Source organism: Porites lutea, chromosome 4 (genome assembly GCF_958299795.1).
Source record: "Porites lutea chromosome 4, jaPorLute2.1, whole genome shotgun sequence".
NCBI lineage: Eukaryota > Metazoa > Cnidaria > Anthozoa > Scleractinia > Poritidae > Porites > Porites lutea.
In genome coordinates this window covers 39680695-39694422 of record NC_133204.1, presented here as the reverse complement: position 1 = coordinate 39694422, position 13728 = coordinate 39680695, and the positions used below count along the sequence as shown (strand labels likewise).

The following is a 13728-nucleotide window of genomic DNA, read 5'->3' as shown; positions in this document are numbered from 1 at the left end:
GTTTTACTTTTGACTATTTATTTTGAAGGCCAATAACAGTATTTTGAGGTACGGTCACGATTTTCTCATGTAGTTCTCGGGTTGAAAAGGTTCGGCACTGTGTTGTAATAATGAAACTTCTGATCTTGCAAACAATTTGAAATTGAGACGGGGACGTTCACCACTCGTCTTAGTAAGAGACCCCACCAGCCCCCCTACCAGAAGAACGAAAAAGGCAATTGGAGGATAAAAGTCGCGGTGACATGTTGACGTTTGACTGTATTATCAGCCTAGGAACTCCTGTTTAGCTACCTGGATAACCTTGTACTCTGCATTCTCCTGCCATATACTAGCCTACGTGTAGCCGCACCCTCCCCCCGACATAGGGAAGTCTGATATAGTTAACACATTTCAGCCTTAGATATCCCTTGCCTTAAACCACAAATAAACACTGGACTTTTCTACGTGAACAAGTGAATGGCATCCTTATTTAGGCTGAGTTTCTTGACTGTTTCATATGCAGCAATCATGATGATACTTGAAGTTACCCATGACGTGATACTAGCAAGTATTCCTTTTGCTAAAGACCTGGGACCTCCTTTCTTTATAAGATCTTGAAAAGTTATTGTCATTGATTTTCCACCTTCAACCTGAAAGAATAAAACCTTTAGCTTTTAGTTCGACTTCACGAGATCAGTTAATTGATCAGGCTTTGCTGGAATAATTGGTTCAGAATAAACATTTTGAGCACATGTGACTTAAAAAAAAGCCACTGAATCAAAATAAGTATCACTGCTGGTCTCCCATTTTTAAGTCGGAGGAGCATTTGGTGACGAGTCCTAACGGCTCCGTGGAAGACTGGGCATGGATAATAGAAAGACTGGATAGGAAACTTATGTCACGTGGGCTGATTTCTAACGTGGGCTGGTTCGTGCTTCAAGATGGCGTTGACTGGTTTCATCATAGTGGTAGACTTGCTCACAAGTCGAGCTTTTAAGCGCGATCGTACGAGCGCCGAGCGCGAAGCGCGAGCGAGCGAAAGCTCGACGTTCGTGCAGGGTCCTACCACACCAGACCAGAAAACCATGCGAACAACTTTGAAAAAATCTAGAGGTTGAATGGCTCTCGATAATGTGACGTCACGTTTTTCCACTATGTTGGAACCGATCACGTCAGCTAGTTTCCTATCCAGTCTTTCTATTATCAGTGGACTGGGTAACTGCAGCACTTTGAAGCATTTTGCCGGAAATAATACAAACTGGTCTTTACAGGACCGCAGAGAACTATCTGACCCTTCACTCTTAATTAACTTTCTTATAACAGCTTCATGCAAATAAGGTATCTACACTCATTTCTTTCAGTAAAAATACTAAACAATTATTGGATGAGGTTTTTGTGATATCCGGAATAATCAAGGTCTCGGTTAGTGTTATCAGCCGAAGCCGAAGGCTTCGGCTGATAACACTAACCGAGACCTTGATTATTCCGGATATCACAAAAACCGAATCTAATAATTGTTTTATTATACTTTATCTTCAAGTAATTTCTCAATTTCTTGCTGGGTCGATGAAGCGAATCGAGAAGCCATTCTTACTCCGCTGTCCGCGAACTTGACATTGCTGTCCGTGCACTTGACATTGCTCTTGGAAATCATTGATTTCCCCTGCAACCTTCAGATTATTCACTAATATGTAGGTACAGATTAGTGAATAATCTGTAGGTTGCGCTGTTTCCCAGAATTAACCGTAGGCTTTTAGCCAATGAGAAGACAGATGGTGACTACAGTGTATAATACTATAAAATCTTGGATCAATATCGACATCTGAATATAGCCTCTCTTTTAATCCGTTCTTATAAATGGATTTAGCCAAGGCCAAAAGTTAAGCCCTTAAATGATCTTTTAAGAAATGTCTTTCTCAAGCAATTCAACTTTTCCCGCTAGCAGAGAGCAAGCTGAATTCCCACTTTTAAAAAAAGGACCTGAACCCACGATCAATTGAAAACCAATAATTGGTCATGTCAGCGGATAACTTTAAAAAATTCGTCACCTCAATGAGTAGCATACATGATCCCGCGATACAATCATGTGACACTGGTCGGCGGATACTTTTTTACAGATGTCAATTGATCAGTACATGAAAATTACATGAATGTCCAAGTCAAACACAGAGAGTATATGCGCATGCCTTTGACTGCTAACGAGTTTGACATTTCACAACTGCTAACATGAACTGGTGGACGTACGTACGCTCCCCGGCCTACGAACAGTTTTGTCAGAACCAAAATGATAACCAAATTTTCTTACCCATGGTGCTCCGCCCACTAAACAAACTATTAAAGAATTCCGTCTTCAGTCATTACTTATCCCAATACTAAATAAATGTCGTTTATTTTATTCGTCTAGTTTGGCCTGTAATTTTTTCTTCTGTCATTAGTGTAAGTAGCTGTGTTCCGAGCCTTGTATTCCTTTTGTAATTTAGGAGCATGTTCTTTAGGTGTATTGTAATATGTGAAAGTATTTATCCTGCGAACACAGACGTACTTCCGGTAGAGAGAAGCGAAATACGTCTTTGTTCTCAGACTAGAAAGTGTTGTAATAAAAAAAGAAATAAAGAAAAAAAGAAAAACGAAATGCTAGATTGGGTTATATTAGTTGCTTTACATACTCATACATTCTACTTAATATATAGATTGCTTTCACCTATGGCTGTGTGTGTGTGGGTTTTGACCAGTTTTATGTTATTTGCTTATTGTATGCTATCGTTTTTGTTTGTTTAGTACTGTATTAGCATTTTCTCGTTTGTATCCACTTTATTACGAATCCTTTATATTATTCCATCTATTAGGGCAATGTATTTGTTTTACTTTTTTCCCCTTCTTCTCTAGAGTTATTTGTTATTTAATTATTCATTTCTGTAAACTTGTTTAATCTATGGAGAAATAAAAATACTACTAGTAGTATACCCAGGTGCGACCCAGGAAAAAACGCCAGTGACTGTTTTCCAGTAAGGCAAGCACCAAAAGTTGCTGGCAGGGAGGATTTAGGCCAGCCATATCTATCTGGGATTTCAATTTACAGGAGTCCAAGGCGCGCCGTCCTGGAAAACTGCCTGTATCAAAGCTTATCTTTGCAATTTTCTTAACTTAATCGTTTTAAGTTTGCACACCCCTGAGTTTAAAATGACTTCCGGATCTCACAAACAGCCTGCAAAGTATTAGGACGCTATACTGAGCAATCATCTTAATTAAAGATTTTAATTGTGACCGTACAAGGTTATCGTGAGCCACGCATTTCAGTTTCACAGTACCTGCAGTCTCGTTCTAACTATGTCAAAAGGATTTCCAACAACAGCGGCATTCAATCCCGAGAGTCCACCAGACATACTCTGAATCAGTAGATGGGATGAACCATCAGGTGCATAATGCCCAATCACGTCTAAGTACACACCATATGAGCCCCACCACACCGCGCTCCCTAGGGCCCCTGTCAACAAAGAGGCAAGGAATCCTCGGTAAAAGCCCCTCACTCCTTGGTCCTTGAAGACGTCAGTGGAGATGTGAGCTGCACCTTTCAGTTTTGCCTTGGTTTCTCCTTGTCCTTGTATCATTAGCTTCTGTGAGACTACGATGGGATTGGCTAAAAACTGCTCCATAACAGCAGCAAAACCACCGGCTACAAACCCGCGAGAACCGTCGCTAAGGAAAGACATTTTTGAACGCGAAACTTCATAGCTTGTCACGTAAAAATGCCCCGCTAAAACAGATAATTGACTGACCAAGAATCCTCTGTAAAGTCCTTTTAGTCCTTCGGATTTAAGAGTTTTAAATAAAGCATCAAACGTCCCTTTGTACAAGGCATTCGCTCTCTGAACTTGAAGACGAGTTTTTATCACGTCTGTAGGATACAAGACGGCGTTGATACCAATAAAGAACGCGCTACCCAAAGTGTAGTATTTGAGTTTATCAATGTGCTGCCATTCTACCTGCTTCACTTCTTCGGGCATTAAGAAGGGAACAATAAAAACTGTTCACGCGCTAGTCTTACGTCATTGTTACGTCACCAAATGATGCAATACTGTAATTATAGCAATTACAGTAACCCCATTCTACCCCTGAAATTTTGCCGAAAACGCCGTTTGAAGCTGTCGAGCCGTTTTCTAGTCACTTTCTGGCAAAAAAGAACCCAGACTGCCCAAAACGTTGCTACAATTGAAAAGACTATGCTGCCTTCTGTTTCCCGAAGCTAAATTGCTCCTTCTGAAGCTCTCCTTGCCTCTTCTTTTGCATTTCCTCTACGTTTTGTTTCCATTGCTGGGCTTTTACTCGGTCTCATTTCGGTTCATTTAGGTTTTTTAAAAAATTCCGAGATTCATGAGGTTAATTGAACGAAAATACGGGTGGGTTATCATCGTGGTAAGGTTTTTATTCCATACACTCCTTTAAATAATATTTACTTACTGTCCTCAACTTGTTCCCCAATGACTCTTAAATTGCTTTACAACATCAACTGAAAGCTTTTTGGTTGATGGTTAAAATCACGACTCATAACAAATCCTACCAATATTCTGTTATTCAAAAATGATATTCTCTTTTAAACTAAGTTTCTTAACCAGTTCATAACCTAGTATTGTAACAGCACTGCACGGTACTTCAGATAGAGCACTAGCAAACATTCCTTTTGTTAAAGCCATGGGTCCTTCTTTTGTCAGCAAATTCTTGAGGGTTTTCCAAAAAGATTTTCTACCTTCCACCTAAAAATAGCAAAAAAAGGAATTTAAGAAATTCTAATGATAAAACAAATCCAAATATCAGGTAAATTAATGTTTACATAATTTATAAGCACCATGAGTGGGAAGAGGCAAAGCCAAACATACCCAGAGACCCATCACTGATCTGTAAACAGCTGTGAATTAACCTGTCAGTTACTCCATATCTGGGCTGGTGGAGACTTTGTTTACTCCAAAAGAAGTCAACAGTCCATCATTTCTCATCTTGCCCTCCTCCCCCCACCCCTTCTTTGTCTAAAAGCATTTTTCTCTCAATATGCTCTAAAAGGCAGACTGCAATTACTCTAGATCAGAATAGTATATAGGCTACACTTTTTTCTTCTCAGGGGTAGTACAGTGGCTAGAGAAACATGCAAGCAGGTTGAAGATTGTTTCCAGTAAGCAATCATCGTAAGTAAGGTTACTGTGAAAGAAAAAGAGAAAGAAAGAAAGAAAGGCCATGTCTACAATTCATTTGTACATTTTTTACCCCCAAAATGAGGCCCTTTCAGAGTAAAATTCCAAGAAGCGACATGGCCTTGAAACAGCAACATAGGGCAGCAGAAATGGTGACAAATGACAGAAAGATAGGTTGAAACTGTGACAGGGACTGAGAAAAGCCAAAATACAATAGCATACATGCCAACTCTCCCGGATTATCTGGGAGTCTGCCGGATATGGCATCGATCTCCCACTCTCCTGTATGGGTCACCATATCTTGCCGATAAAATCATCTTCTAAGCTTTTCTGTGCCTTTATAGTTTGAGATTTAGCCCATTTTAAGCTCAAAACTTGAATTTTTCTTATTCACAGTACAGTTTTTTGCAGCAACTTGCACGTATTTAGTCACTAACATCAAAACGATGATTGCAAATTTTGATAGTATGTACCTTATGTAAGACTTCATATAATGTCCAAAGTCATTTCATTGGGGGCTGGGACAATTTTTTGGTGGGAGGGCGGGAACAGGGGGGGGGGGGGTAGTGAAAAACGAGAGTCTCCAGATTTTAGGTATTTAAATTGGTTGGAAAAAATGATTGGGGAGGGGAAAAGAGATTTCCACCCTTAGCCTACTTTGGACTGAGCCAAAATTTTGTAACACAGTGAGAGGCACCTGTTCAAGTCAGTACCCTTGAAACATGAAGTTGGCAAAGAACTTCACCTACCTGAAGTCTAACTTTAACAATGTCTAATGGATTCCCAATCACAGTTGCGATTATTCCAGCAAACATTCCAGAAACTCCTTGTATGACAAAATGTGAAGTCCCATCAGGAGCCACTTTACCAAGCAATTCCAAAGACATACCATAAGACGCCCACCAGCTTGCACTCCACATCCCCTCTACAAGTATAGCCGCAGCAAAACCTCGATAAAAACCAGCGACTCCGTGCTGTTTCAAAACCTTTCTAACAATTTTCGGAAACTTAAGAGTGTTTAATTGTTTATTCCGCTGTCCTTGTCCTTCGACCATCAGACGCTGAGATATAACGTCGATTGGATTGCTAAATGTCTGCTCCACAACTGCAGCGAGTCCACCAGCGATAAAGCCACGGACTGCGTTCTGGAGTGTGGAGAACTGTTCTCGGGAAATCTCGTAACTTGTGGCGTACACATGCCCTGTGAGGATACTGACTTGGCTTATTGTGAAACCTTTGTACAGCCCCAGGAATCCTTCGTGTTTCACGGTCTTGTAAATAGCATCGAACGTGTTCCTGTAGAGGCATTTCGAGCGCTGGAGTTGAAGTCTGGTTTTGATGACATCGATAGGATATGTTACAGCATTTGTGCCCAACGTGTAAACATTCAGAAACAAATAATACTTCCTTTTTTCTAGTTGATTCCATTCTATGATATTCACTTTCTCCGGCATTGGCGTAGAAAAACACTGCTACAAATTTTTATTTCCATGTCTGAGAAACCACTAAAGGTAAGAGAATGATCGGAAAGCCAGCATGTTCTTACCGGCCGCCATATTGATTGCGCTGAGTAGCCAGGCGACAATCTGACGAAATCCTATCCGCCCCATCCGCCCTGGTTCAGACGGCCGGGTGAGCGTTGAAAACATGAACAACCCTGCTGGGTTCCTTAAGCAAATCATGCAATTAATCATGCAATCAGCGTACCAAGCACAAACCAATTGCACAGTAATGGAAAAAGGATTATTTTGGGATGTTCCATTTTTTATCCACGCCCCCACTGAAGGATGACTGAAATCCGAACCTTCAAATGTTTGTTGGTGCCCTTTGAAAACAGAAGTCGAAAGGGTTTATTTGTCAGCACCTTTGTCGGCTTCTTTGAAGAAAAAATCCACACCCCCCCTATTTTCCTATTCGAAAACCATCCTTAGGGGACCTTAGGGGCCATTGCAGATAAAAAGTGAAATGTCCTTTTCTTGAGGAACGTAAGATTAAATATTACAGTGGTACCCGGTTAACACAGTCACTAATGGGCCAAAAAAAATTGGCTGTAATTAGGAGGTGACCGCGCGTATCAGTGAGGGTTTCTTTACATGAAAACGTACGGTCATTTTTGCCAGGCGGCCAAAAAAAAGTGGCCGTAATAACGAGGTGACTGTATTACCAAGGTGGCCGTAAGGCGGGGTTCTACTGTATTTAAAGGCCTACAGGTGAAAAGAGAGGCAAACAGCGTCTTTCACCATTTGATGAAGTACAATATTGTGAAATGCATGTGGGGCACCTGTAGTCCTCATCACCAGGTTTACTAGTTTTAAAGAGTTATAGATGTTTTGATTTCATGTTTAACAATGGTTATGATTATCAATTATAAAAAATGTCTTCTGTACTACCATCCCTTAAAGCTTAATCCTGTGAGTTCCATAGACAACTAGGTAAGATGAAAGTACAGTCTTTACTTTCTTGATGTTTCCAGGTATGGAGTTTTGTAATTTCAGAGCAGCTAGCAAAAGAGTAGTGGCCTGAGGAAGAGGAGGATGAGGAGGAGTATGCAGCTCAAAGTAATATCTGAAATATATTATATAGGGTCTGCCACTCCGTAACTGCTATGGGCAGGTGTGGGTAGGCTGCAGCATTCCAGACATTAAGGCATTTAATTCAATACAGTACAGTTTAAAGATTAAGAAAATAGCAATCATGGTAAGTTTCATCCCGATTCTTTTACTGAAGCATTTGCATAAAGCAAACTTGCCTAATTTTATTTCTCCTTGTTGTAAACTTATTATCATACATTACCATACCCCAAAACAAAGGGAAATAAAATTTAAACCAAGGATAAAATTAAACCACAACATATACAGCCATCTTACCATGCTGCAAGAGATATTTCAAGTGAGAGACATCTGTGCCTCAACAACAGTAATGCAATAACATTTACATAATAAATCTTGTAGTCATGAAGTTCCAAATGTATTTAGGAAGGCTTTTGCCTGTTATAGTTAGATTGATAAATTTTAGATGATAAATTTTAGGTATTCCTAAGTATACATTATTGTAATTATTACAGGTAGTTATAGTTGTTAGGCGCATTTGAACATATTCAGATGTTAATTTGCACCTAATAAGAAATAAATTATTATTATTATTATTATTATTATTATATAAATTTCTTCGAGTTGATGCTTTTTTCTACTCTAGTTCTTCTGTGAACGAGTGGCAGCAAAACTCAAATGCTTCTTCTAAAGAATAAGTTCCACAAGAAATGACTGTTCTGTAAACAGTAACTATTGCCGTACAGTCTAACCCACCATAAGCTGACACCCCTTAAAACTGCAAAAAAATGTCTCCTTAGGAGAGGCTAAAAGTGCCAGTGTTACGTTTGTATGTAAATGATACCATGAATAAGGACTCCAAGGGCACTTTCCAAAAGTCAAAACTGACAAATAATATTAGCTTTTTTTACTTAAACCCATCACTGCCATACACACCATTTAGGAATAAACTGATGCAGCAGGATAGTCGTCATTACAGGGCCATAGCATGGGGAGGGGCCACCCCAGTTTTTTGCCCCAAAAAGTCAAAACATGCACACGTAAAAGTTGAAAATAAAAATTCATCTCCCAGAGCACTGAAACAATGATGTTTCCGAAGCTAGGTGAAACATTTTCTGGTTTTAAGATACAGAGACCAGTCAAATGGGTCCTCCAGACCCAAAATCATCTGCTTTTCAAATACAAATGAGCTACCTAAACTCTTTGTGTCCCCTAGTTTCTAAAGGCTTGCTACAGCCCTGGATTGATAGTGGAATTCTCCTTACGACTGGACTGGTCCAGCAAGTCAGTTCTGATGAGTGGTAAGCACTCTATTAATGTTAACAAGGGGTGTCTAATATTTAGAAGAGAGTTGTTGATTGGAAGTAACTTGTCATCTAATCTAAAACAGAAAACTAAATATGACCTTTATATTTAGGCACACAACTTTTTATTGTAAAACATAGGTCACACGCAACACTGCAAGGGACTGGCTTATTAAAGTATGCAATAGCCCAACTTAAAACTTGTGCCAGAACTCTTTGAGTTCAGCAAAACTTGAACAACAAAATCAAATTTCAGCCCTGCTCTACATTTTCTTCTGAAGAACGTATGAATTAGGGTAAAACGCAATGCTGAGTTCTTTTTGTAATTTCTAAGGCTACTTTCACAAAAACAGCGATTAAAACAAAATTTGTTGATAGATTTTTTTAAAACTTCTTTAGTACATTAATTGATCATTGTACTATTAAATCCCCAAATTTCGTGTCGATTGAAAACTTCTAAAGTTGTCTAACACGGGCGCAAAAGTGAGTAAATATTAAAGCAATGTCATATATCTGGCTAAGTTTTTGCTCTGGGACTTCGTATTGTCTCAAGTTTAGCACAACATCAAATTCCCATGCAGCAGGCGAGAATTTACCATGCTTGGTTTCGCTCTGAAATCTTTCCGAAATGTGGAATGCTGTAGCTAGAATGGGAGTAAACAATAGTGAATAGATTTCAGAGGGCAACTAAGCGCAGTAAATTCTTGTGTGCTGCATGGGAATCTACAAATTTTGTTTTAATTGCTATTTTCATGAAAGTAGCCTTAGAAATTATAAAAAGAGCTCAGCATTGCATTTCACTCCCCGATTAATACGTTTTCATGTGTTTCAAAATCGAGCAAGTCTACTTGCGTTCAGTGGCTTTCTATGGTGTATAAGGATCATTTGCAAAATGAATAAGTGATAAAACCTTTTCAGAAACATCCAAAAAGTGGCAAATTTCTCTACATTGAGTCCAATCTTCAGGGCATGCATAATTCATACCCGTTTTATAGAAATTCCAAGATATCTCGAAATTCCTCTTATAGATTTTTGTGGAACTTCTCACAACAGAGGACATTTATCCAAAGAATGCGTAGCGTAAAGCTTTTCAAAAGAAAATGCCAAAAAGGGCTGAAATTCGCTTTAGAGCTCAAACCATTGGGATGTCATTGACCAAAAAATTATACCATAATAAAGTTTAGTCTAAGACAGTGTAATCCATGTATCATAATCGTTTTATAAAACAGATAGATTTGTTTAAGTATATAAGATTCAAAGATGGAGGGTGTGCCTATAAAAATACTAGGTAGAGCCACCTTAAATAAACAAAAAGGAATAGGGTTAGCATAAAGTCATTACTGTTTGACATATATTAGGGGTGATGAATGGTCCATTAAAATTTTTAACTGCTCGCAAAATTTTACCTTTGCTGGATTTGCTCGCAAAATTTAAACGAGTGCTCGCTTGCTCGTGCTCCCAAAATTTTTGCAGTTGCTCGCAAGCTCACTTTCTTGTCAGTATTTCTCGATTAAATCCTTCGTTGGGTTAAAGTGAATGTAGTTCTGTATGTTGCTTAATTCCTATAAATATGGCTATCAAGTTCAGTGGAAATGCACGCAATAAAATCTAAAATAAAATCTAGCTATATATGGTTACATATGGTTGTTATATATGGTTGTTCTTCTTGTGACCCCGGGGGGTGGGGGGGACTCCGCATATGAAAGAGGTGAGGATGCTCGTCGGAAATTTTGAATTAAATCCCTGAAAGAGACCGATCCGGGCGTAGCCCAAGCTTTTTTGACCCCTAAAAGAGACCATGGTAAACACAGTCGACAATACACATATTTTTATATTTTTTCACGTGCAACCCTAAATGAGACCTTCACGGCTAAATATGATGGCATTTTTCCCAGAACACCCTAAGTGAGACCAAAATCTGAAATTTACAGCCCTAAGTGAGACGACGAGCATCCCCAACCCTTTTATATGCGGAGTCCCTCTCTTGGGTTGTGACCTTTGCTTTCTGATCCGTACGAACACGTGTGTGATGAAGTGAAGCGAAAATGTGACGTCATTTGGCATCAAATGCGACTGTAATTGGTTAGATCTCAATAAGCTAGCTTCAAAGAACTTGGTGCGCTTTAAATTAAAACCCTGTTTTAAAATATTTTCTGTTTTATTTTAAAGAAGAGGATGTCCATATGGATTGCTGCAAGCGGCAAATATAAGAAGTGCTCGCTGCTCACAAAGCAAATTTTTTATCTCTGCTCGTGCTCCCAAAAAAATCGCAGTGCTTGGCATGCTCGTGAATGCTCACAAATACCATTCGTCACCCCTTATATTGTTTGTACTCTATCATTTAAATGCTTTAACCATCTTGGCCAATGGACCCCTCTTAACCCTTTGACTCCTGAGCGCACTTTTAGGCGCGCTTCCAAATAAGGTGTACATTTTGTCCCAAAAAAGGCTCCGAAAGGCTCCATATTTTGTCAAATGACACTTTATGTTTCTTATATGAAGTTGTTTATCATATGATTCCATTTCAATCGGTTTTTCGCCATTTTGGACGAACTTTTTGGCAATGTTTCCTCGCTGTGCTAATTATAACCTTTAAAAATGGCGTCAGGTCAAGAATGGAGTTGATAGAACTATATTCGCAGCACCGAATTTTAGCGATGATTCAGGTTAGGTGAAGATTAGTCCGATTAAATGGACGAAGATACTGGTAACAATAAATTCAGAGCTTGAGCATGCAGATACACGCTGTAGGGGCCAAGAAAATGTTGAAGAAAGAGAGCAAGCAGGCGCTTCGGTGGCCACAAAATGTACACTGTCAACTGTAAGAGATGGCTAAAGGCAAAGAGCTCTCCAAACAAACGTTAAGTTAATACATATATATATTTTGAAACCCTGATATGTCTACTTTCTAAATATGTACGATTATAGGTACTTTTACCTCAAAGGGAACTCTTGAGATGTTATTTAGTGTATGTATGTCAAAACTGAAGCAATATGACAGAAAAACTCAGGAGTCAAAGGGTTAAAATATACCTCACAATCAAACTGCTGACCCTCCCTCTAGCCAATCTGAAATAGCCTTGAACCCCCCCCCCCATCCCTTCTTTTTTCCCTCCCACCCATCTACATATAAATGACCGGTCCCTAAATGCAACATCAGACAAGTGGGAGAGAGGAAGGGGAAAGGGATGGCTACTTCCTCAACATCTGAAACAAAGAGTTTTGAAATTCAGATTGGGGAGACAAGTTCAACCCTCCCCCTCTCCCTCGCCGCCTTAAGGGGCTCATCAACCTAACACACTATCAATCATGCTGTTGTACAGCTTAATCGCACAGTCTCCTCTCGCTGGATGCTGAACGAGAGTTGATTCCCTGTATTCACACTTTGTTTCATACATACGAAATTCTTTGTTGTTGGTTACTTTCACACCAGCTTGATCTGCCAGTATACCGATGTACGCGTCATCAATTTTCAAAGGTTTATAAACATCAAAATACGACAGGAACTGTTCCACAACATCGCGAGACAAAACATAGCCTCCGCCACTGCAATATGGTTTATAGACAGTTTCGTTGTATTCTTCAGGCGAGACGGCGTATCTACCATCTCTCATGACAACACTGCCCACCATAATATTGCCGGTGTAAAATTTGTGCTTTGGCGTTGTGTACTTGCTTAAAAAATCCATCATACCGAAAGTGTTGACAAACACGTCGTCGTCTGACTTAAGCAAGTAACTGTAAGAGCAATATTTTACAGACCATTCGAAACCCATTGCAACTTTATAACTCATGTTCCAGAAATGTTCGTAGTAATCAGCTTGAACCATATCACCATAAATTTCAGCTTCCTTCTTAGAAATTTTCATCTCTTGGTCGTTGCTGTTTTTCCCTAAGAGAAACACAGTTTTCCATTTTGTTTTGAGAGAGTAATCAGCTCCCCACGTCTTGCGTATTATGTGGCGCCGGTCGACATTTCCAACATTCGTCGACACCAAAATAAGAAGAAATAATGTGTTCGGACAAATTACTGTACTCAACAATTTTGTGCGATGAATATGATGCTGAAGAATTGGTTGCCTTGTTGTATAATTCGAAGTTAATGAACTGAATCGACTGCTTTGTCCCGCAGTCAAAGCAGATGATCGCTCAACCGAAGAAGAGCCGGTGCCAGTAGGAAAATTCATATTTATAACGTTTATGTCGTTCCACACTCTCCATATTCGAACAGTTAACAGAAACGCTATACAGATAAGGACCAGTGGAAGAGATTTCCTGACGAAACGAATTGACAGTCGCATTAAACTTCCTGTAGTTGCATTGATACTGCTTTCACTGCCTTCCCCACCTTCGACTCTATAAACTGACAAGTGATGGAATGTGTACCGACTATAAAGCCATTTATAGACACGCCCCCCGGATGCGGAAAGAGAGAATATTCCAGCCGTATCCAGAAGAATGTGCAACGTTAGAAGATTAGAAATTTAAAAAGTAACAAGATCTAGAGAATATGATAGGTTAGCAAAGATCTTTCTGTACAAAAAATTTACGACAATAGCAACCTTTGCAATTTAAACAGATATGAACTTCTTACATCGTTGATAACAAAAATTTCTTCGATCTCTCATACGTGATCTCTCGTGGAATCATACCGTAACTGATCACCGCACGAAAAATTTCTTCGATCTCTAGCTACGTGATCTCTCTTGGAAT

General features: G+C 39.4%; 3 protein-coding genes across 3 annotated transcripts; all 3 read right to left on the bottom strand.

The window, feature by feature from the left end:
- Positions 1-54: 54 nt before the first annotated feature.
- On the bottom strand, positions 55-3983 carry LOC140935686 (solute carrier family 25 member 44-like). The gene is made up of 2 exons (XM_073385254.1): positions 3288-3983; positions 55-629 (listed from the first exon to the last, which is right to left on the bottom strand). Exons 1-2 carry the CDS (start codon positions 3981-3983, stop codon positions 441-443), a joined length of 885 nt encoding a protein of 294 aa, XP_073241355.1. The 3' UTR covers positions 55-440.
- Positions 3984-4384: 401 nt separating this feature from the next.
- On the bottom strand, positions 4385-6721 carry LOC140935685 (solute carrier family 25 member 44-like). The gene is made up of 2 exons (XM_073385253.1): positions 5912-6721; positions 4385-4730 (listed from the first exon to the last, which is right to left on the bottom strand). The coding sequence occupies exons 1-2, from the start codon at positions 6614-6616 to the stop codon at positions 4548-4550; spliced, it is 888 nt and encodes a 295-aa protein (XP_073241354.1). The 5' UTR covers positions 6617-6721; the 3' UTR covers positions 4385-4547.
- Positions 6722-7897: 1176 nt separating this feature from the next.
- Positions 7898-13373, bottom strand: LOC140933549 (beta-1,3-galactosyltransferase 5-like). The gene has a single exon (XM_073383147.1). The coding sequence runs from the start codon at positions 13314-13316 to the stop codon at positions 12303-12305; it is 1014 nt and encodes a 337-aa protein (XP_073239248.1). The 5' UTR covers positions 13317-13373; the 3' UTR covers positions 7898-12302.
- Positions 13374-13728: the final 355 nt, after the last annotated feature.

Excerpts from the sequence above, each read along its gene's own strand:
- LOC140935686 (XM_073385254.1), bottom strand. The coding sequence starts at position 3,983 with ATGCCCGAAGAAGTGAAGCAGGTAGAATGGCAGCACATTGATAAACTC. Across the intron at positions 630-3,287 it reads TAGTTAGAACGAGACTGCAG|GTTGAAGGTGGAAAATCAAT; the intron begins GTACTGTGAAAC and ends TTATTCTTTCAG.
- LOC140933549 (XM_073383147.1), bottom strand. The coding sequence starts at position 13,316 with ATGCGACTGTCAATTCGTTTCGTCAGGAAATCTCTTCCACTGGTCCTT.
- LOC140935685 (XM_073385253.1), bottom strand. The coding sequence starts at position 6,616 with ATGCCGGAGAAAGTGAATATCATAGAATGGAATCAACTAGAAAAAAGG. Across the intron at positions 4,731-5,911 it reads TTGTTAAAGTTAGACTTCAG|GTGGAAGGTAGAAAATCTTT; the intron begins GTAGGTGAAGTT and ends TGCTATTTTTAG.